The sequence below is a fragment of the Anabas testudineus genome, chromosome 3, assembly GCF_900324465.2.
Source record: "Anabas testudineus chromosome 3, fAnaTes1.2, whole genome shotgun sequence".
NCBI classification, from domain to species: domain Eukaryota; kingdom Metazoa; phylum Chordata; class Actinopteri; order Anabantiformes; family Anabantidae; genus Anabas; species Anabas testudineus.
The window spans coordinates 14,550,472-14,574,833 of record NC_046612.1 but is presented as its reverse complement, the minus strand read 5'-3'; the positions used below and the strand labels follow the sequence as shown (position 1 = coordinate 14,574,833).

The 24,362-nt window shown below is 38.1% G+C and overlaps 1 protein-coding gene across 4 annotated transcripts in view; it reads right to left on the bottom strand.

Annotated features, from left to right (window-relative positions):
- itga11a (integrin, alpha 11a) overlaps positions 1 to 24,362 on the bottom strand; it is a 52,605-nt gene that overhangs the window by 11,026 nt on the left and 17,217 nt on the right. For 3 of the 4 annotated variants that reach the window (XM_026377480.1, XM_026377478.1, XM_026377479.1), the window contains 19 exons: positions 20,842 to 20,956; positions 13,757 to 13,869; positions 13,187 to 13,278; positions 12,922 to 13,036; positions 12,658 to 12,785; positions 12,334 to 12,482; positions 12,101 to 12,245; positions 11,405 to 11,570; positions 10,847 to 10,917; positions 8,717 to 8,861; positions 7,746 to 7,894; positions 6,307 to 6,450; positions 2,983 to 3,186; positions 2,735 to 2,865; positions 2,353 to 2,519; positions 993 to 1,132; positions 578 to 688; positions 371 to 456; positions 13 to 223 (listed from right to left, as the gene is read on the bottom strand). In XM_026377480.1, coding sequence (XP_026233265.1) covers positions 13 to 223; positions 371 to 456; positions 578 to 688; positions 993 to 1,132; positions 2,353 to 2,519; positions 2,735 to 2,865; positions 2,983 to 3,186; positions 6,307 to 6,450; positions 7,746 to 7,894; positions 8,717 to 8,861; positions 10,847 to 10,917; positions 11,405 to 11,570; positions 12,101 to 12,245; positions 12,334 to 12,482; positions 12,658 to 12,785; positions 12,922 to 13,036; positions 13,187 to 13,278; positions 13,757 to 13,844 — 2,442 coding nt within the window. In that variant the 5' untranslated portion in view covers positions 13,845 to 13,869; positions 20,842 to 20,956. The remainder of the gene's footprint in view (positions 1 to 12; positions 224 to 370; positions 457 to 577; positions 689 to 992; positions 1,133 to 2,352; positions 2,520 to 2,734; positions 2,866 to 2,982; positions 3,187 to 6,306; positions 6,451 to 7,745; positions 7,895 to 8,716; positions 8,862 to 10,846; positions 10,918 to 11,404; positions 11,571 to 12,100; positions 12,246 to 12,333; positions 12,483 to 12,657; positions 12,786 to 12,921; positions 13,037 to 13,186; positions 13,279 to 13,756; positions 13,870 to 20,841; positions 20,957 to 24,362) is intronic. The other variant, XM_026377481.1, reaches the window with a different exon arrangement.

The following is a 24,362-nucleotide window of genomic DNA, read 5'->3' as shown; positions in this document are numbered from 1 at the left end:
GTGATAACGTACTTTCACTATGAGGCTAGAGAAGCGTAGATTTGGTGTGTAGGTGATATTGAGGCGAGCACTGTAGGCGTTCTCTCCTTTGTTCTCCAGCCGGACGTCCACCACCATCCTCCTCCTGTTTGCCTCCAGCACTCTCAGGGATTCTGCTGACCCATGTTCACCTTGATGTTGGCAGAAGGCACCACGAGACTGTACAGGCTGCGCACAAAACTGACTGGCAGGCAGGCAGGAAGGAAGAGAACATAGAGTAAATTGTAAATAGTAATAAAGTAAATAAAAGATCAGCCTAGGATTTATTTATGGTTTGTTTATGTCTCTGTATTCCTCTGTGTATGCTATGTGCTCTGATATGTTTACTCACTTTCGATTCATTAGGTCTGTCATGCTCTGCAGCGCAAGGTCTGGTATGCAGCGATCATCCTCGTCACAACCGTTCCAGAAGGGCAGCTGGTCAAAGCGAAGCGCTGTTATCAGTTAAATAAAATTCTTTTCCCATCTTATCTATTTTTATGTTGATAGAATGACTTCATAATTAATCACAAGGATGAGCTGTCAGACTGTGTCTCACCTCGGTCCTGACAACAGTAGGCCAGCTGTCATCCAGAACTGGTCCTTCGCCTGGATCCTGTAGCCCCACTTGCACAGAAAACACTATGGGCCTTGCATAATCTGTGGTTTCCTAATATAAAATATTAGGTTCAAAGATAAGCTTGTGAATTTTCTCTGTCATGGCACTTTAAGTTAATCTTTTTATTTAAAAAAAGTTTACACAAATGCAAAACTGGCACTGTACATGTACAGTGGTGGTTTTGAATAATGTGGGAGACCAGTGTCACTATTAATGTTATAAAAGAACAAAGTAGATGACTGACTGTGAGTAGTAAGAGTAAACATTATCAACAGAATTTCATCAACAAATACAATTTGCCAAGACAATTCTCTTTCACCACTTTCACTGGTAAAACTTTCATTATAGGTCTCACCATAACATGGAAGTAGATGTGTTCGCAGGTCTCTTCTCCAGGAAAGAGGGTCAGGTTTTGGGGCTGCAGCTTGTTTGGATTGTCCAGTATGGCTCGTGGATTGAAACGTCGCTCCGCAAATGAAACATTATATTTGATCCCTATGAGTCAAAGGCAGAAATAAGAAATTACATTTCTACGATGAACAATATTCTATTTTTGTTGAAATGTTTCTACAACTTCTGTTCTTACTTAGATTAGTGCAGAATAAATGACAAAAAGCAGCAAAAGGCTACAGTTAATTGCATAACTATAGCAGTACAATGCAAAATTAACTTGACTCTGACAATTTGATGAACGTGTAACCAATACAAACAAGAATCCAAACCCAACGAGTTACTGCCAAACCACATGTTTCAGAGGATTTTGATTTATTGTGTCTTGTTTTTTCAGGACATAAGGAAAAATCCACTAAGACTGAACTTATACTTACCTATACTTATTGTAATTAGTTGTGTGTTTTTGTTTAAAAACACCATGTTCAAACACTGTAAATAGATATTTACATACAGTAAATAAAACTTACTTGACTATAACCATTTCATGCAAACCTACAAACACCAGCACATCTGCCATGTATTACTAGTCAGACACGAAAATAGGAGGAAAATTGAATAAATGTGTTCCCCTCCATGAAACCATGGCAGACAAGATACCTCCTTCTGTTCTTCCTTACTCTGTTTTGGCACATTTGATAGATTTGATAAAGATGTTAGGGCCAAGAGGTTAACTCAGAACACACACACACACACACACACACACACACCTCTGCTTCCTCTCCCTGATGCACTGAAACTTGACCTTGCCTTTATATCTCTTAAAACAAATTGTGAGTACAGAAACCTTGCACTTACATGCAAGTGGGCTACTATTGGTAGCAAAACACTGCATTGAGTTGGACCATTCACCACCAGTGAAATAGAAACAACTTCAAGTCAAATAAAACAAAAATAAGATGAAATTGTAAATGCATTTCAGAGTTCAATAAATTGCGCTTTGATAGCACCAGAGTTGTTGACATATGCCAAGTTTGGAGCAGCTACAGAATCTCTTTCTGCTAGCAAAGTAAATTTTGCTTTGGTGCCAACGAGCTATCAAAGGGAAGTCATGTGCTGAGTCTATTGTAAGCAGGGAATGAAGGATATATCAGCAGAATAATATTTCATTATCATTATTATTATTAATATTATTATTATATAGGTGTACATTGGGTTAAATGATGTTTTACTAACAGATAAAAAATAGTATTACTACTGTGGGAAAATGCCAAACATTATGTAAGGGATGCTTCCACAGCAGTGGATTATTTTTGCTGGCTTACCAATTTCCTGTGTGGGAGAAATGGCTGTCCTGGCGGTGATGTTGAAACATACTATAGCTGACATACAGGTCACGTCTTTGCCACCTCTCTGACAGTCCTTCACAAAGATGTTGATCTTACTGGGCTCAAACCTGACAGCAGTGTATATCCGAACAACACTCTGTGACCTGTGAGAGCATAAAGGTGTTACAGAATAACAACAACTCATGACCTTTGAGATTCAAGAAGAGTTATAAGAATATTATTCTTTCTCAAAACATACATTAATTTATCTCCTTTTTGCTTTCAAATCACAACAACGATAAAGCAGTGGCTTATAATAACTGATTAAAGATTAGAGCAATCAGTGACATCAGTGTTATTTACTGGGTCAAATACTAACCAAAGAAGAACAGCCGCACCAAGAGAACCCACTGCCAGGTCCACTAAACCATCATCATTCATGTCCATTGTGCCATGGATGCTACGGCCAAAGTACTGCAAGCCAGGAGCCAGATCTGCAGCTGCTATCCTCTGAGAAAGAATTAAATTAAAAATATATACATTTACTGATAAAACAGTAGTAATGTTTTTATGTGACTAAATAAATACAATGGCACTGTCTTTTAGCTCTGCTCTTTGTAAATCTACCTGTTTGTATTTGCGTAGTATTCTGTTGTGCTGGCTAAAGAAAACATAAATAGCTCCTTTGTGGTCATCTTCCAGGGGGGCTCCCACCACCAAGTCGTTGAAACCATCACCATTCAGATCAGGGACTGGAGCAAGCGATGAGCCAAAGCGAGCGTTTTGGCCACCGTTATAGATTTCCAATGACCCTTCAAGGATGAAACGATTCTGAGGGATGAAGTGAAACATATTGATACTTGTGTCTTAGTTATCTTCTCCATAATGAGTTGTGCTTATAGCATACTGATAAATAACTGAACTTTTATGTTTCCTGAATCTGTGTCTTGCAGCTATTGCAAAGTGCTTTTTCTGGCTTATCCCAAAAAATTTATATTTTTAAGGCATGATAACACAAACTTTCAGACATCACTTTGTAACAGTTCACCTTTGTTTGGTCCTTCCAAACAGGGTTCAGATTCGCTGATATAGATAGATATTGACATAATATTTGCTTGTACTGTAGCTGGTTTGTGACTGTTAGCCCGTGAATGTCTGCTTAAAATGCAAAACACAGGTCTGGAGAGCTATTGACTGCTGGACGGTCAGTTATTTCCACCAAACTGCACAGAAAAAACATTTGCTTTCCAAGTAACTTTTGCAGAAATGTCTAACTAATCACACTGATCATGGAGTGTTTATGTAGCTACCAGCTTCTCTTAAGGTCTCCATGTTTTAAAATTTACAGTTTGCTACAGCTGTTACAAACTCCACTGATTGAAATAATGTCACAGCATCAATATTACAGTACTACCAGTGAGTAACTCACAGCATCCTATGTCCAAAATACAGAATAGTCTCTTAAGCAGTTACAGACATACAACATTACAGAGGACTACAATGCCTGGAAAATCACACTCAGCATCCTCAAACTTCAAGCTGACACACATATGCACAGACAATGTGCAGACATGTTGTTCACAAGCTTGTTCACAAGCTGTACAGAAGAAAAACTTTATTGGAAGCAGAAGTTGCCAAAAAGACATTTTGTCATGTACTGTACATTTGTCAAAGTCTTTCTGTCCAATGGAAAGATCTTTATCTTCTGACACAGCTTAATTTATTTCTTCAAAGCAGTGATCTGTTCTTTAAATTATGTCTCATAGTCAAACCAGAAAATTTGATTGCAGTTCTCTGCCCCCAATCCAGCTTGATTTGCTTGTTTGAAATGTCTCAAAACCACTTTTCGATATCCAATCTTTGTTATTATCAAACAAAAGACACAGTTTGGATCAGCTTCTGAGTTTTCAACATGGTCCTCTAATTCTGCCTGTTTGTATTCAAAACATCTGGCAACTAAAAAGTGAGGAATTTTACCTCTGGGTAATAAAAAAAACTAAAGAATGTAGTATAGCTTTAGTATATTTATTTGAAGTTCTATTCTCAGCAAGTGTTGAGCCAGATGGAAAAGGTCCACGTCTTTGAAAGCAACTACCCAACTGGAAAACTTTTCAAGGAAAGTATTCTGACCAAATACTTGAGTCCATCACTGGTCATGCATACCATTGCTCTACTTGGCATCACAGTTTCTAATATAATTTAGGGTCGGAAGATAAAATACGGAAGATAATTTTTTTCAGTTGAATAAATGAGAAGGGAGTTGACTTAGGGAAGCAGCTTTGCTTCTAAGCTACCTGATGTGTGCCGTGTGACAAAGAGGGAGATTGATAGAAAAACGGGGGGATGGAAAGAAATATATTGAGCGCAGTCTAAAATTCGAAACATATGGTTTGTGAGGAGGCTGTAAAGGGTCACAATCAGGCTGCAGTGGCTCTGGAATGAGTTAAAAGACTAACGTCTATACAGTGAATTGAAATTTATTTTTGAGCAGCTGCCAGACTTTTTGCAAGTTTATTTAGTTTCGGATTAGTTTAGTCAAAGCTCCTGGTCCAAAGGTAGCTCAGATTTTCACTAATTATCTTTCTCCCATACCTGCAGGAATTTTGCTTATTTGTTCTGATTGCATCCCATGCCATTATGAGACCCACACATTTCTCATGAGGCAAGACATCTTCTCATACAATATTAAAAAGAATGAGAAACAGGAAACCTATACAGTACCTGAGGTACAAAAACAAAACACAAGTGAGCCGCCATGCCAGCTGCTTTGCAGTAAATGCGAACAGGCTCACAATGATAATGTTATACCTTCAATACCATATACTTACACAACGTGTGTGCAGTTGTGAGCACAACATTTACATATAGTCAGAATTTAGGTTAATATTTGTCAGTGAAGGGGTGACTACGTATCCAGCTTATACAGAACAGCAGTCCAATATTCATTGTAATTTTGTTTTGTCAATTCAGTAAGACATTTATTTGTCTGTTTGGCAACAAATGTTCCATAATATTCAAAAGATAGATGCTATTTAAGGCAAAAAAAGGGCTGTATATGTGCAGATAATTTATAACTGTGTATGTCCACTATACACTGTACACATATACATAGAATGGGGCAGTGCTAAAGGAAACAGAGCAGGGGAAGGTGCTCCTTACTAAGTCATTCTACACTGAAGAGTTCCCAGCAGTATGCTATTCGCTGAGACCACAGGGACACATTTTTGAACTAGTGTGTCTAACCTTTAATAGTTTTCCAGAACGATTCCACTGTGCAGGATCTACAGCAACACCTGAATCAACCACATCATGATTATTAATTGCCCTTAACATGGGATATTACTGTTCTAAGGCTGACAGACATTTTGAAAGAGTGATTTCTTACTTTTTTGTTTTGTTTTTGATTCTTAAGCTTGGCCTGCCACCTGTCATGTGGTTTGGGCCACACCACATATTTGAATACCTCTTTTATCCCTGTTCAGTGGATTCAAAACAGCTGAAGACATTTATTATTCCAATGAGCAAGACAGACCTGGAACACTGGGAAATTTCCTTCTATTAAATAAAGTTCTCGCCTCTAAATGGTTTGCTGGAAATGGGTTTAAAAGGGGCAGAATACTTTCCTGTTGAGTTCATTCTACACATTCAATAAGGTCTGCACACTGGCATGACAAAGGCTTCTCATTTGATCTTCACATTTAAGGTCAAAATGTTACGTGTCAAATGTGTGTAGCATATCATATCATATGCGTGTGCATATCAACGGTAAGAGGGTGTGCAACTGGGTTTGGTTCAGAGTGTGTTACCAGAAATGTCTGGTGGGGGGTGTTAGAAATTAAAAGTCTAGAGTTGGAACAGGTGGTCTGTGTGGTAGTTAGTTTGGTCCAAATCAATTATTATTTGTATGTGGCCGACTTCTGTAAAGGTTTGTAGAATTCACACAGTACCTACCTGCTCTGTCACTCTGTAGATGTAGACTTTTCCCTTCTCCAAGCCTCCACTGAAGAACATTGGTGCTGCCACCAAAAGGTTGTCAGTTATACCATTTCCATCAATATCCATAGGTGCAATCTCACTTCCGTAATAGGAGCCAATCTGAAAAAGACAAAGAAGAGAGAAAGAAAAAGAGAAGATCTTCATCACTGATGTGCTTCAATTCAATGTATTTATTTCAGGAATTGAAGGTGACAACACATCAGCCTGCACTATAGTTATTTATATAGTAGGGGTGTAACAGTTGTGACACAAATGTCCACAGAGAATTACTACCTTGACTTTGCATCTGCTGTTTGTTGAACCACATGTTGTTTGGTGTTACAGATCTGCTGATGATCTAAAGAAGCTTTTGAACTTGAATATTATAAACAAATGGGGGCCTGTGTTGTGTCAAAACAAGCGGTCAGACTGTTGATGCTTTTGTAGCTGCTCAGACTGTGACTATGGAGAGAGACTGGACCAGTCACTGGAGCAGATGGAACATCTGCCTATAAAAAGCCCTTTTTCTCAAGATTGTTGTGATGAAAAATGTTAATCTCACATCTCTGCAAAAAAAACCATCTGCTGTTCTGGATGGGCTGTTGCTGACAAAGCAAAATGTACGTGCTGCAGGATGACTTTAGGTCTGCAGTGTGTGAAAATCAGACAGTTACAAATATAGCAGTCATTAACAGAGTCACATCACCCCCATGTAATGGTGAACACATGATGTTATATACAGTACACTCAAAATCCTAAAGTTAACATTACACAACATCAGAAATATACTGCCAGTTGTAATCTTGTCTTCCTTAAATCTTGTCTTACTTAAAAGTGTATCTGAACTTTGATTTAGCAAAAGTACCTAATCAGCACATTTTTAGTATAAGAGTCACACTAGAAAGTGGCACAAATCCATATGTGTGAAATTTGTAGTTCTAGTAACCAGTGGGTGAACTACTGTAGTCTATTAGCTGACAGGCTAGCAAGTTAATTCTAATCAGTCACAATTGTCTCTCTGGGCATCTGTTTTCTTTAAACTGGCATTTTGATCTGAGGGTTGTAAATCATGTCATTAAGCAAAGAGAGTGAATAAAAAGAACTGTCTTTATTCAGACATTTATTATGTATTACATTACATTTTTCATTACTTTTATTAAGACATAATTTTAGCGTAACTCTTGTCCCATAACTACAAACTACTGTCTGTTCTGTGAAGCAGTTTAGTCTCTGACAGAGAAGGTGAATAAAGCAGTAGCAACATTGAAAAACTGAGTCCCCAGATTTGTGATATATTTACTGTATAAACTGAATCAGCAGCTCTTTGTCAGAGGCACTGCAGTGTTTTATAAGAAGACATCAGTGTGTGACAGTTGAAAAACTTCAAGTAGGTTATGATTTGGATGCTACAGTACCTGCTGGCCTTTGAGGGAATGCAAGATGGTGAGGTTTCCCGAGTTCTTCAGTGTGAAGATGATGACTTTACCAGTGTGATTAAATCGTGGGGCTCCTGCTACCAGTAATCGACCATTTTTGGCTGACACCACAGATGTCACAGTGTAACCTGGTTATACAAAAAAACCTAACAATTAGTTGTGCTTACACTCACAGATAACAATCCTGTAAAGTGAGAAACAGATTTAAAGACTGACCTTACCCACCCATGCTAAAGTAGCATGGGTGAATAGTCTCCATCTTTATCTTCTATTGACTATGGATCTATCAATCAAGTAAACGTATTGTTTGATGAGTCAAACTGTATTAAAATCCTTATAGCAAACTATACTGTAATCTCCTTTAGTATGAATTCATAGCAACATGAGGAGTGAAAACTCAGTGAACTGCATTCAAATACAGGTTTCTCAGATTTCCTGTTCTATTTAATCTTTCCCCACAAAAAATTCCACTTAGCCCCTGTATACTTTTCCACCTTCATCTCTCATCTTCATACCCCCATTTTCCCAGCTTTAACTTTCTCCCTGCCTGTCCAAAATTATGCTTCCACCTCATATTACTATTGGGTCTAGAAAGGCTTCCATTGGCAGCCAGGCGGATAAGCTCAGAGAAAAACCACTGATGATATAAGCAGAGCTCTGTGGTGGTGGAGTGAACTGGGGTTGGATATGATGGGAAGCACTGGAGCAATGGGTACACTTTATTGAGATGAGCTGCAGATAGGACAGGTGTTGATTTACCACAGGTCTTCTAACAAATACTACTTTGTACCATGAGAGCTAATGCTCCAAGGAAATGCTAGCATATTCATCAAAATACCAACATTGTATTTTCCATGCATTTGTTTTCTCTGTTCATTACAGTGCAACCCAGATTTTCTATTATTAGATTTAAATAAAAAAAAAACTGTTTCGGTTCAGTTGTTACTTACCCAAATAGGCACCGTGGTTTTTTAGTTCTTCTGGGAACTCTTCAGTGTAGGAGGACTTAGGAGGGACCACCTTCCCCTGCCGTGTTTCCTTCAGCACTGCCCCGTTCCAATCATAAGCTCCAACAGCACCCACCAGAATCCCATCCTGTAGGTGAGGTGCATTGTCAAATGTATGCATTATGCACACAGCAAAGTAACAGAGAATGATGCTACTTTACCTGCTGTGCTGCATACTGTATACACACAACCGTGTAATTACTGTATATGATGATGATACACTCATGGAATAGCACTCTCTGACAAAATATTATTTTCAAAACCATATTTACAACACAAATTATACAGGTTTCTTTTCTAGGGTCCATTGGGTTGTTTATTCTTTTGGATAATCCATTACTGTCCTTAATGAATAACTTATATCCACAACAACCTATGTCCTCTAAAACACCTATGTATGCTGAGGTTGGAATATATTTACAGCATGTGCAGGTTTTACTACGTATTACATGAAAGAAACCCAAAACCTGCTTATTTATATTATATTTTAGACTTTTTCTGTTCAGAAGGTTTAAAAGTCTGGAGGAACAGAATCCATGACAACAGCTAGTTTATCAACAGTCACAAAACCTACAGAACAACATCGTTGCACAGAAACAAACCACAGTTCCGATCTGCCTTAAACTCTATTATCAAATCCCAGCTAAAAAATGATCAGCATATATTTTTAAATCCTCATTGAACAAAGGAAACAAACCAACAAGTGCAATTAGCTGTAGACACAAGGAGGAAGAGAGGAGGTAATTTCTATCTGCCATGTATTGCTGACACTTTAATTATAGTGTTCCTCTGCATAATGAGCTCATTTTTTTTCTTGCCAACAACACAATATGCCAACAACACATTTTCCAGTGTTTAAGCATATGCTGGAAGACTTGCAATTCCTTCCTGAAAGATGGAATTGTGCGCTCACCACGCTTGCACTACGTCACTCTCTGACAGCAGCGTTATGCCAGTGTGGTTATCTGTTTTGGTCAAAATGGTCTCCATGGCAAATGAATGAAACCACAACGCAGTTAAACATAAACCAGTGACCTATTTCTGCTGCTGTTGCATGTAAGGACGTGCTTCACTTTGGTTGGGACATCAACTCCTTATTGTAACGCAGCATGCCAGAGTTGTGGTTCTGAACAAAAGTGCAGAGAAAAAGCTTGGACACACCTACACACTTATGTATTAAAATCTCTTTTACATTGTTAGAATCTGCGCAATTTGACTAACACAGGTCCCTGTGGTTATTTACCAAAGCAAAGAGAGAAAGGAGACACTGCTAAGTATGCTGAACATCTAGATAGTATATGACAGCCTTCAGATTTGGCACACACCACATTTGGCCAAACCTTCTGGGCTTTCAGGACTAACTTTCTCCTTTAAAGCCCCGGCATTCTTTCCAGTAACACTTAGGCTGGTATGAATCTTTGGAATTTGACTCTGTTGAAGAGCATTTTGAGCTATTCCTGTCCTCACTCTGCATCTGCATTTTGCTCTATTTTTCCTTATAAATTGAATATATTTATTTCTCCTTTGACAAGTCACACTGAGAAGGGGGACTGGAAAATCAAAGCAGTTGTATCAGCAAATCTCTGGACTGAGTCAGAAAGTGAGGAATGGAAATAAATTAATTTGTATGAACAGCAGGTACAGTAGACAAGATGTGCCCTATCTTCCTCCTCCAGTTGTGTCATCCTAAAAGCCAGCACACCTGCAACTGTTCTCAGATACAACCAAACACCTATCAGATGGAAAAGGAAAAACAAACTATTTTAGAGAAGAACTGTCTCAGTCTTGTCTCAGCCTCTCACTAGTACGTCTCCCTGGGGAACAAGTGGTGTCTCATTTCCCATCACTGCTCGGTTAAAGTGAAAAAAGGTCTGTCTTCTCTGTCAAGGCCTTCTAAATCAGGTTGACCTAAACCTCTGGGGCCACACACCAGGCACCTCAGGGAAAAACTGGAGAGTGAAAAATGGAAAGTTGAGGGGAGGAATCATGATGCGCCAGAAATTGAGACAATGTGTGATGTTCTACACGTTGACAGACAGTATGAGAGACCCTGGTGGCAGAAATCAGACTCACCTCCACATTGTGAGTGGAAAATCCAGCTTGAGACATCTGGAGGCCAAACGCTGTCCCATTCTTACTGGTTCCTGTGTAAACAAGTAAGCCTTTTAGAGTTCTGGCCAAGTGCCGCAGCAGAGAAACTTGGTACGGGAATCTAGGAGTTAACATTTATGAAATTTAAGATGTATTTTTAGATAATTTAGCTAATTTTTGCAGCTTTAGTTGAAGTGTGTTTGTAGTGTTACCACTAGAGCTGCAACAAATGTTTAACATCAGGATCAATGAATCTCTTAATTTGACAGATATAACACTTAAGAAGCTATAATCCCCATTGTTGGACAATATACTAGACAAATTAATAATTTAATTGATTAAACCAAATGTTTGTCCATCAGCAAATACATTCATCTCTACAGCTAATCTCTGCTGATGTTTATCTAAGCTTGTTACATTCCACTGAGAGCCATTGCAACATTTGGCACATAGTTACTCTGAAGTAGAGATAAAAGTTTTTCATGCACATGTAGCAGCAGATTTCGAAGCTGCCTAGGCAAAATTAATTTGATGCAAAACCTTCCAAACTGAAAATGCGTTCCCCGAGAGCATCCACGATATCCTTCAGTGCTGACTCATCTGTCACATTAAAGAAGTGTTTGTCATCTGGGTCACTGGCGATGTACTTAATTTCATTGAGGAAGGCCTCAGGGTTGATTCCCCTGCGGTTGTAGTAGCCGAGAACCTGTGAAAACAAGATCAAACAATCACTTCAAGTCTGTCTGAATTATTTGAATGTCAACCAATTCAATGGATTTAATTAATCACATTTTAATAGCACCATAACAGGTCAAGATTAGCACTCTTAGACGAGATTTCAGAGGATCCAGGTTTTTATACCAATGCCAGTGTTGTCACCAGCTCCAGCTGGTTTTTACCCAAATTACTTCAAAGTTTTGTGTGCAGCCAGCCACTGGATGACATTAGCTGTACCAGTAGTGGCACAAACCAAAGACCTATGTGGTCTGGAGTAGATCATTTTCACCTTTAACTACACTTCCACAGAGCTTATGATTGGATCTCTCTGAATACCCTGAGTGTTTTTGGCTCTGTTCTTAACTTGGCTCTTGAGAAACCTGCTTTAACTGAACTCTATGAGGTCACCTCATTAATGTTTATGGTGTTTCAGTGCTGCACAGGAAATTTATTATCCATCTGAAAACCAAGTGAAAACTCAAAGTATAAGCCATCTAATAGTAGATCTGGCAAACTCACAGCAATAGCATAACGGGTGATGCCATCCTTCTCACTGTCCTCAATGGCTTGCTGGAGATCCACACTGTCATGCGACTCTCCATCAGTTATTACTATCATCACCTTCTTGGCTCCGCGGCGACCTCCTTGTTTGAAAGCTTGGGAGCTGTAAGGACATGTTGGTTCTTCAGTTAAAAAATACAGGATGGGGAGTACAGGAGTACTGCTGTGCATTTGAATTGGAGAAAGTGTACCGTGCTACGTTGATGCCAAGAGCTGTGTTTGTTTCCTCTCCACCCCGTTGGTCTATACTGTGCGCTCTTTTCACCACTTGCTCAACTGATTTGTAGTCACTGAGTTTGAATTCATGGACCACCTTCTCACCATACTGAACAACTCCAACCTGTCCAAAGAAAAAGGATCAATGATTCTGATCCACCACAATGTGATGATCATCTTAAAGTAAAGTAGATTAATAATCAAATATAAACAAATCATGGCACTGTAAAATACAAGCAAAAATGTTTGCAAGTCCATTATTTAAATGTGTCCACATATTGATTTTATTTGTTACACACCTGTATTTGACCTGGTCCAATGTAAAACTTCTGGAGAATGTTGATGAGAAAGGCCTGCACTTCATACCAGGGGTAGATCGAGTTTGAGCCATCCAGAACAATCACTATGTCCATATAGGTCTCACATCCTGAAAAACATTTTAAGATGTAACATAATCACGAATGCAAACATGGAGAAAAGAGATAGATTGGCAAAACATAGCCAACTGTGACAGAAACTGTCGAAGAATCTTCGTTAGACAGAAAAGATACTTTAAATCTTACTCTGAAAAGCGGGCGCAATTGTTCTGGAGAACTTGAAGCTTGCATTGACTCTGGAGCAAATGCCAGTGCTGTAGTAAGAGCTCCCACACTCATAGGACCATAGTGGCCCACAGGCCTGAAACATAAACAGAAAGCATTTTTACAAGAAACATTACCAACCTCAGCACATTAGAAAAACCTAGAAAGGCTCTCAGAGAACTTCTGCAGTTTGTTTGTTTGTTATATCTAAAGAAGTTATATTCAATAAGTTTAAACTTGTTCTTACCACAAAGCTGTTGTCTTTAGGGTTAGATGTGAGCGTCATTCCCAGCCTCATTTTGTCCTTTCTTTCTGATACGTTGGTCAGAGATATCCTTCCTTGAGGGAAAATTACTCTCACTGAGATGATCTTTGATAGACAGACTCATTAAAAAAAGTTACATAAATACATGCACTATCCCTACAGACCATACAGATCCATGCATGCACCATCTGGGACTTTGGTTTGTTTTTGCTGTCTGGGCAAATCTAAATGTTTACTGGACAAAATGTCATGTGCCTACCTAACCAGCACAACATGTGTGTCACGTATGAAGAAGCGTGCAAGATGTGTGGTATAACTCACATGTGGGAACAGGCGAAGACCATTTAAAAAAACTGTAAAATGCAGAGTGACTGCTATGGTATCCACATTTCTGTCTCGCACATGCCACAATGAAGCTTACTGAGACACATGCAGACAAGCATGCAGACCTATAAATACCTGTATAACATGTGTATACACATTTATGCAGATGTACTAAGATTGTCACTGTTACTGTCAGCAAAAGTTGAGTGGTGTTTAGTGATACAATACCTAAGTTGAGCTTGGAGCAGCCGTTGCCATTGGTTCGCTTGCTTAGTGAACATTTATACACATCCCCTGTTTGGTAAGGGCCATTCATTTCATAAGGGGCACCAACTAATAACCTGCAAAATCCAAAAGTTAGAATCAAAATATTTATCATGTTAAACGTGCTTATGTCTTCTGTAGCTAGTGATGCGAGAGCATGACGTAAATGTTCTAATAAAATAGTAATTGTGGTATTTAATTCTCTAAGGAAAGTGACTGCGTGTGAGTTCCCAGACAAACACATGTGCCATTTTAAACTTTTTAAAACCTTTATTTATACAAAGAGGTTAACTGAGCATATTTAACAATGTCCAGGAGCACAAGACTTCACATTTATAAACAGTTCCACACAGTCACACCCAGTAATGTTTGGCCAAATTAAATAACTGCAATAAAAGGTGTTGTCAAAGGCAGTGTTACATCCTGGTATAACATGGCAACATACAGAAGACATAAACTGGATTGCTATTTCTAACCTGCTACCTTGATTAGAGTTATGTCTGTTTTAGGGATGGCAGGCAGAGTGGTCTACAGATGATGAACCTTATTAACTAAGATTATCCCAAAGCCAGTTCCTCTTATAAATACCAGGACAAGCACTACCAAAATCTTTTTTTTTTTTTCTTTCTTCACCACCTTTCACGATGCTATTTTCAGGATTTGATGCACAGAAATGAGTAACAGAGCTGGTAGCCATACACCTCATCAACACCCCTTTTAGGCCAACTGACCTTAGATTGACCTACAAAAAAAATGCACAGCAGTGCCCAGGTGTACTGTGTATTGCTTTTTTAGTGACAATCGGTTCTGTGGAGGAGGACTCAGGTTTGGTAGTGGCAGCTTCAACAACTCAGAAGATACAGTCATCCTCTGGGCTGCTCACTGCTTAATAACTAAGACCTGAGACAAAAGGTGATTACAGACTGACAATGAAAGCAAAAGTTTACACACCCACTCATTCCCCCACCTCTACACTTTCAGTAATTACTGTAACTGAAATACATCTCATTCAGTCTGCTTTGGCACAGACTGGTGCCAATGAATGGTAATCACAAATGATGTCCAATAGTTTTATATGAATGTTAAGGGTAACTCTTAGGTGTGTGTATGTAGCATGTTGCTGAAGAATTATTTTACAGTAGTTCTAGAGAGAGAAGTGCTAGTTGTTTACTTATGCCACAAAAACTAAAATAACTACTTCTGACTTAAGTAATAAAATTAAATCAGATGAATATTGTTCTTAGAAACCACCACAGGAATTTGTTTTCCTCAAAGAGTAATGGACATTCTTTTCAGATGACGCAATATATTTGAAGAGTCAGTCCTTCACTTGACTTCACAGTGGGTTTCCTGTGTGGGATCAGTGAGGTCTCATAAATGTCGCAGAAAAGGTTGTAGATGACCTGATGTACTGGAGGACATAAAGTTATCTGCTGCATTTACTTCCAGACTGATGGAGGGCATAAATGACTAGGGGGGGCTATAAATCTAATCCATTTCAGAGATAAGGACAATTTGTCATCTTAAAACAAAATACAAAAAGGGTATTAAGGTTGTTTTATTCACCACTGAGTCTCCTCAGGGTCAGTCATGAAGGGTTTCATCAGGGTTTCATGCTATGACTTCTGATGTGTGGCTTTTTTTTTTTTTCATTTGACGTGGTTAGATAACATGGCTAACCATGTCTACGTCATGAAACTCAACGACACATTACGCAGGTAAGACCTTATAGGCAGACTTTTAAGAATAACCTTTTCTTGCTGTTTTTAAAAATGGCAGCATTATCACTTTTTTAGTTTTACTAAATCTATGCACACAATGGCAAGTAGCACACCAAACTAATCAAATTCCTGTACAAGCCTCAATAAATACATTAGGTCAACAAGGAATTTAAACAACTGTGCAATGAAAGTCACAGGGAGAACAGTAAGCAAAAGAATAACTGCCAGTTTAGCAGAGCCCCAAAGCAGAGACACTCGACACCACTTTATAGCAAAAACAGACACAGGCCAACCTCCTGCAAGGACCTCAAGGTCAAAGTCTCATAATTATAGAAAGACAGATCTTCAGCTTAAGGATTTATAGGTTAGGCTCATGAACCCTGGAGTTTTAAAATGAGTCCAAATTCCCAAGAAAACACTTAGAGTTAAAATGACATAACACGATATGCATGATTTCTCTGGAAATCACAAGTGTTGTGGGAATTGTGAAACAATAAGCAGGCACTTAATCAATAATACTGTAACATTTTGCCTTTCATTTGTGGTGGAAATTTCTTCAGATAAAGAATTTGGTCATCACTGCAGTGATCATCACCATCTAATTAATTAGCAACGATAATAGTTGACAGTCAATCAGAAGAGAGGGTGCTTTTCTTTCCACAAAAACTGTTATATTTAGTCTCATGACCACATCCTGAAGGGGCATTTAAACTGTGTACTCAGAGATTTTACAGTGATTTAACTCAAATGCCAAATGTATTCATCTGCTTATGCTATAAAAACTGAAGTTCTGCAATATATTATGACAGGTAAGGTCAGTTTAATTTCTTGAAAAATTCTGTGTGACTTCAGTTTTTATTTAGCCAATTGACATTTGCCTGAGTATTTGTTGGTTTGCATACCATTTCCACCTTGAGCCAAATAGAGATTTGTACAAAAAAACAGTACTTTAGTGGAACTACAGGAACGAATTATGCTTCAGAGTATAAAAAGCGCTTCTTGATTTACAAAAGGTTTTTAAATGTACTGTATATTTAGCTGTTTTACTGTTTTTTTTACTTCTTCTATTCATTATATTAATATTTCTTGCTTTACAGGTTGGACAAAACTTTTTTGTTGATTTTTTCAAATCGTTTTTGTGCCTAATGAATGTCGATATGTGTTTGTAGTGACGTACAATTGTTCAATGATTTATACACCCAGAAAAAACTATCGTTCACTATTAAGTCTCGTCATCTCCGACAAAACTACAAGTGAATCCGTGAGTGGTGAAATTGTTCCAAATCTGTGATTGACAATTAAAGTTTATTCCACGTGTTTTTACTGTGGATGCCATATTCTTTTTGTGGATTACGTTTAGGCCAGCTGTACGTGTTATGTGTTTTATATACAGGGAACATACTGTACAAAGATAATTTAACACCAGTTATGATTCGACATCAAACAGCAACTCATATGGAGGTAAGCTTCAATGTTATTGCTCCTGAAGCCAGTTTCAAGTCTCACAGACTCTGGAAGTCATTTTCACCACAGTGGCTCCAACAGAGCTCATATTTTCATGGACAATAATATCAAGATTATTACTTCAGTTATTGCTATCCTTTGGCATGGGGAGACACTGCAGCATGAGTTCAGGTCAGGATACAACTACCTTGATGAAATGGGACCATTGTTTCCTTTTACTTGGCTGCCTGCCTTGGGACTTCAACAGAAAGCTGCACAAACAGTCATGTTCACGGGCTCATTAGGGTCAAATGCCAGCCTTGCATGCATCATCACAGCAATAATGGTAATGACAGTGAAAGAACTAATCTGACCCTAAAAGAATGAGTGGACATTTTCTACCATGGTTATAAAAGAATACAGAATTTGAGGGTTTAAGGAACCGCCATCCCCAAGTCCAAGCTGTCATTAATGTGGTAATGTTTTTGGAAGGAAGAAATGTATACGCTGTGAAACCACATCCTTGCCCCAAACATGAGTGTGTTACTCCAGTGTCACGCTCGCTCATCACATTCCAGTTGTCTGCATTAATAGGATATGTGTTCTTTTGTAATGCTACCTCATAAATCGCTGTAACCATAATAATCACTTTTTCCAAAGTCATTCATTTGCCGTGACTACTTTGCCTCACAGTACTGGGCAGACAGAGGCACAATGATTAAAAGAGTTATGAGAAATTTAAAGCACTTACTGTAAGTTGTTGCTTTAACACATTGTCCTAAAAAACCAACTGGTCTTTTTCAGTGTGAACACTGAGGCTTGCTAATGCCATGGCTCTAGAAAAGCCTATATTAGTCTGTGTGTCCACTGTTTGATGTATTAGTTTGGACAAAATTTGGAACAGACTTTAATGGTCACCACAGGCTGAATGTTGCTGACATTAGTTATCCCATGAAGCACCAATAGCAGATGAAAGTTCTCCCTTCATCTTGTAGATAATCTGAACATCTACGGGACACCTAATTAAAGCATCCTGTAGATGTTCAGATATAGTCCGAACATTCATGTTGATGTTAGGATGAATTGTAATAACTCTGGTGACTATTCGTTTTGACGACAGACTTCCTGTCAATAGACATCAGGCCATTTTATAGTAAACATGGTTAGCATCATACCATGCAACCATACGGATGATGGCTCAGTCTGAACTAAAATAGAGAGCATTGTGTTTTTGTATCAAGCTCAGGAGGTGTAAAAACACTCTTTGCAGCTTTTCAAACTAGCTAAATAAAGGGAACCCTATTTAAAGGCCAACAGTAAAAGACTTCACAGACACCCTGTAGTTCTTTGTGGTGTGCAGCTTGTAACTGAGCTGAGGAGTAAAGGTCAGGTCTCCACTAAGGAGACCTGGAACAACTGTAGAAAAATAAACAGTGGAAATAGAAAGTGGGAGGCTTCTGTAGTGCATAGCTCAAGTATGCAGGTCCATGTATCCCATCAGCTTTAAAGACCTGAAGTAGCCTTTTCTCAGCTCCCCAAAGAGCCTGCTCTGACAGAGTGTTAAAAACACCATAATGAATTGTAGACTTGAAGAAATTATACGTGGTGACCTTTCCTTAGCTTGGTAGCTCCATCAGTGGTTATGGACAGAAGCTTTCAACAGATTTGGTAAAGATGTCTTAACTTCATGATTTAGCTGAAGTCATAAATGGCTAAAATTGTGTTTTTTCCTGCTCATTGCTGATTTGCAAAATATTGGTGCTATACCACATGTTTTGTTAAGAGAAAAGTATTACGACTCATTTTCCTTCACACATATTGTTTTAATATGTCAGATACACGAACATTATTGTAAATAACTTTTCCAAGCACACCAGAATCAACAAACATTACTTTCTTAATTTGGTCCTTTTGAATTTAGCTGGATGCCTTTCTGACTTCAGGTCTGGGTCATAAAAAGCTTTTTTACAGAGTCACTTTCCAGCTGTGATCCTGTTCCTATCCAAACACACAACTGAGTCTTTTGAGAAATGAGAAACTCTGGAAAAGTTGACAGTGCTGTAGATTGGCACAGATACCCATGGGCAACATCAGTAGTTTTAACAATTTAAACTCTCTTGAACATTCAGTTGAGATAAAACCCTTTAAGGGACATGTGAGGCTTAGGATCTTAAAAGGTGTAAAAGCCCAAAGATAATGTAGATAATCTACTACAACTTATAGTCTATGGATCACTCAAAAATATTTGTTTTAAATTTAACCTAATCTAATCTAAAGTCCAGCACACACACAAGTGCAACATCCAGAAGATGGTTAGGTGTGTGCTACCAGTCATTCTCATAAAGATTTTATTAAACACAGCTGATATTTATGACTGACACTGGGGATGGATGACGTCACAAGCGGGAGAGACCCAACTACAGCTTTACCTGAAAGTTCTTTTAACTCACTTTTCCTATGTAGACTCCATAGTCTACAGTGTTCACATCTTCCATCCAGGATCTTACATGAAATTAGAATCAGCAGAATTATACCCTTAGGAGGGCAAACTCACAGAGTACATACAGTATGCTGCTGCAGAATTGCTTCCTGACACTTTAATGATGCATTTCCTCAAGTTGAGCAAGTTGAGTTGTGTCAAGTTCAAGCCATATCAAGTGTTCACCTTGTATATACAATATACCTATATACAATCCAAAAAGTCTAGTTTAAGTCCAGATCCATAGACTTTATGACTATATTTCATATTCGCATGAAGATGTATTTTACCACTTTGTTTTTTGTCGCGACTGTCATAAAGTAAATGTTAGAAAGGATCAGCAGTGTTCCTTCTTCATGCATTTCGCACCTTATCCATACAAACTATTACGAGCTATTTATAGGTCATTTTTCACACAACTGTAAGAGGTCACTGGCCAGGAAATTGTGCACAAATATTATTTTTAGCATTTAAACCACACTATTATTTTTGGGTTAAGCCACTCAGGAAGTATTTGAAGTCAGAGAGAAAAATAGGCACATATTTAAAATACATATAAACAGAATTAATGATTTACACACACACACACACACACACATTTTTGTATGAGAGTCAGTGAGAGGACACTCATTGACATAATGCATTCCCTAGCCCCCTACTGTTGTGTAGGCCATGCTAATCTACTCAATTTTCTTTCTTTCTTTCTCACTATGAGGACCGGATAAAATGTCCTCAATTTGTAGAAATGTCCTTAATCCAGTGGTTAAAAATTCATGCTGGTCCTCACAATGATAGCCATACAAATACACATATAGGAGCACAGCTGGAACTCGGCAGTGCACTACCACAACTCTTGCAATCAGATTTTTGGAGATGGCAGAAACTAATTCTGGTTCACCACACAGTGCCAATTGGCCAAATAATAGTGTGTTTCAGGAGCAGAAATTATCACAGACAAACTCAAACCAGAGGAGAAGTAGAGTAGATCTATCCTGAAAAAACTGGAGATAAATGGAAATCTTTCTGCCAAGTCTGACACTCTGTCAGCACCATAGCTTGTCAGCATGTGTTCTAAAGTTATGATGTACTTGACATTTTAAGATTAGACATAAATCAATTAGGTACAGTAAAGGTTTACATTTAAAGAATCTATTTATATAAATTACAATAAGAAATTATAAGTAATTTTAATTCAAGCACTTATGTGGAGTTGAATGTCATTACAGGATAGTTTTTTCCAGTTGCTGAAAAATGAAAGACATTGTTTTCAAGTAATGACAACAGCGATCCTGCATAGTTCATAGACAGAAAGATATTTTGCTCACAGTATTTGATTCATATTGAATGGTGGGACTACTAACCATGGATTTGGTACTACACAGGTGAAATACATAAATGAGTCTTACCACTTTTCTCCTCCAGCAGCCACATGTTGCTGAACAGTGTATCCAAACTGGGCTTGTTTTGGTCCTTTGATGATCCTGTGTTTCTTTATATCAATATTGAAGCAGTGATGGGATCCTTAAAAAAGAACCAAATATTGTCATCAAAATAGGCTAAAGAACAATCCAGATCACTGATGACCTGACGTTGAGGTATTACAACCATAACAGTAATATAAGCTACTGCACATTTAGTTTCAGTGTAACATGTTAGTATCTCAGTAGTCTTACAGATATGTGTTCTGAAGGAAACATTTACAGTGCAGTGCAGTCTACAGTATGTAAAACATTGAACAAAGCGGGGTGTCTATGGCTGAACACCATGAAGGAAGCTGCTGTTTAAAAAAAACAACATTGCTGCATGTCTGAAGTTTGCCAAACAGCACATTGACACTGCACAGCAGTATTGGTAAAATGTTTTGTGGACTGATGACACTAATATTGAACTATTTGGAAAGAACCCACAACACAACACAACTACATCTGGCATAAGAAAATAGCACTGCAAACATCATCCCAATTGTTAAGTATGATGAAGGAAACATTATAAAGATAAATTCGCAAGTGTATCAAAAATCCTTAATATGTGAGAATGTTTGTAAGTCAGCTGAAACTCTGTAGAAGTTGGGTGATGCTACAGGTCATTGACCCACTGCCCGTTATATTTGTTAATATTTCTGACTCAAACCATGAAACTCCAAAAGGTTCACATACTTTTTGTTGTCACTGTATATAAACTTTGACCACATCTTAAATATCTGTGGCTCTTCCACACACTGTTGGGCTTATTGTATCCCTCACGCTCCATGTCCTCACTCACTGCTCATTCCCCATCTGGTAGACTCTGGGTTCACGTCAAGTCAAGTGAGTTCAATTAAATGTAAGCAACAAGATGAAGGAACGTTCAACAAAGGGGATGACACAAAATTGAAATTAGCCCACAATACATAACTTATTCAGGAGAATACAGTACATCCAGGGCTGTCTCATTAAGATGTGAATCCAAAGTATAACACTCATATTTTATATTGGTTTACAGTAGTCATGGTTTCCATTCTACATACTTTAATTGAGTTGTCCAGGTTAGAATATGTACTGTATATATTGTATACATATGTACACACACACACACACACACACACACACACACACACATATAACTAAATATGATTTGCAGTATGACTTGCTGTTATGCAGAGAAAACATTCAGTCACTTAATATGCTTGATGTTGATATTATATTATCCAATAATCGCATTGGCTGTAAGTGTGGCATACAAAACCATATCTGCATTGCCAAGATAAATCAAAAAGCCACAGCTGAGCTGCAGCCATTACATAACTGTCTAGTACATGTCAAGAATGTCCAAAACTTTACCAGATGAAACAATTTGTACCAGTCTGCCATTTTGCTTTTGACTGTCCAAAAAAAAATTACCCACATTTGCCACTGCCAGCTAGATAAAGACAAACATTTCTAAATAGAAAAAAAGACTGGGTACAAGTTACTACTAGCCTTACTACTAGTGAATTTGTGATTTTTTTGAGGCCACTGTCTGTTGATTAGAAATTATATTTTCAGACATAATGTTTATTTTTAATGACAAAAAAAAATTTTTAAACCTTTACAGAAACACTTGCCACTTGGAGCTTTGTCAGTAAGATTTAGCCTTTTTGTCATTCTACATTTGTCAATCATTCTATAATTAACTCTGCACCTACAATACTGAGACAAGAATTTATCATTTTAATGGTTAATGCAAAACTGAAGTACCAGTGGGTTAGTCTGAATGAATTATGGTGTAATTGAATCACACAAATAAGCACATCAGTTTATCTGCATACCTTAGATAGTGACAATTTAGGAGTGTTAAAAGTTTGTCTAAAAAAACAACAAACCAAAAATATATTACTGCAACTATCAGATACACTATCTATAAACCTACTATAGGAATGACGCTTTAGGACTGCAGGCAGTGTCCAAACCATCACCATCATTCTTTTACCAAAGGACATTGTGTGAGTGGAGTGACAGAAACTCACTGAATTTAAGCCATTAATTTTGTTTCTGCAAAGTGACGAAGAGTATATCACACCTTGATTGGAACAACCATAGAACATTGGTTCTGTCTTAAAAACCTCCATTAAAATAAATTGACCTCTCTCCCATGCTGACTCTTCATATAAATACTGACACACTGAACACGCTGCTCACTTCCTGTTATATGAATGGTTCGCATGTTCAGCTGATCAGCCCCTAAACATCCTCCTAAAGTTTCTGTTTATTGAAAAGTATAAAAGGGATCACTGAAAATATATTGGTGGGAACAGACTATCTATGAAACATAAATAAAAATCAGAAGGTAACTTTCAACAGTGTAGTGGATCATAAATCATTTTACAAATGTAGAATCAGTGAACTGTATCATCCAGTCTCTCCATTACTGTTGAATTGAAGCACATAAATTTCCTGGTAGCAGAGTTAATAGTACAATGACTTATAAGTCAATAATGAGTGAAGCTATGACAGGGATGGGGAAAAGTGTCAGACTGATGAGAATGCCATTTGGATCCAGTTTTCATTCAAGCTCATCAGCCTCTAACATAAAGGTATTGCTTAGTTTCCCGTATACTGGCTTTCATGCCCAGATAAATAAACCATAGGTTGGTGGTTGCCCGTACGACCCACATTAGTCTGCTGCTGCCTTTGGCTCAACACCAAGCTGCAGGAATTCCACCACAGAGCCACTGACATAGAGCAGCTTTGCTGTGCAAACTGCCGACTTTGAGACATTCTCATATCAGACATGCAGTTATTTTAATAATCTGATACATTATAATATGGCTTAGGAATTTGGAACAGAAGATACATCACAGTGCTTCTCCCTCTTTACTTCTTTTCGTGTATGATTATTATCAATTCTAGTATTTGTACTGTATATATGGTAAATCCATATAGCGGAAACTGCTTTGTGTCTACATCTAACTGATGTTATGGGACCAGTAGCTTGAGTTTTAATATATATATGAACAGTCTCCACATGAAATCTAAAAGCAACAGAATGTACTGTTTTTCCATTGATCCATTCTGGGTTTCCATTACAATGGTTTTGTCTGGAAAGATACTTGACAGTGGACAATATACTTTCAAACATTTTGGCACTTTATATCACTATTACCCCATGCCAATGTAAATACTGTGGGAGGCACAGGATATCTAAAACCAGATGTCCCCAATATGCAACAGCTATAATTGGGACATACTTACAGTAACAAGCCGTTAACAATTTAAGTCAACAAAGGTTCTTTGAGGGGGTCAAACTGAAGCTTCTTTCACACATACACTGGAACCCTGAATTTGTCTGGATTTTACCCAGGTGGGCTGCAAATGTCCGAGTTGGTAGGTCTGGAAAAAACACAATTGATTTTCCTCAGTGTGTTTTGTGTGTCTTGTAGTGCTTTCTGCAAGGTCTACAGTGGGACCAC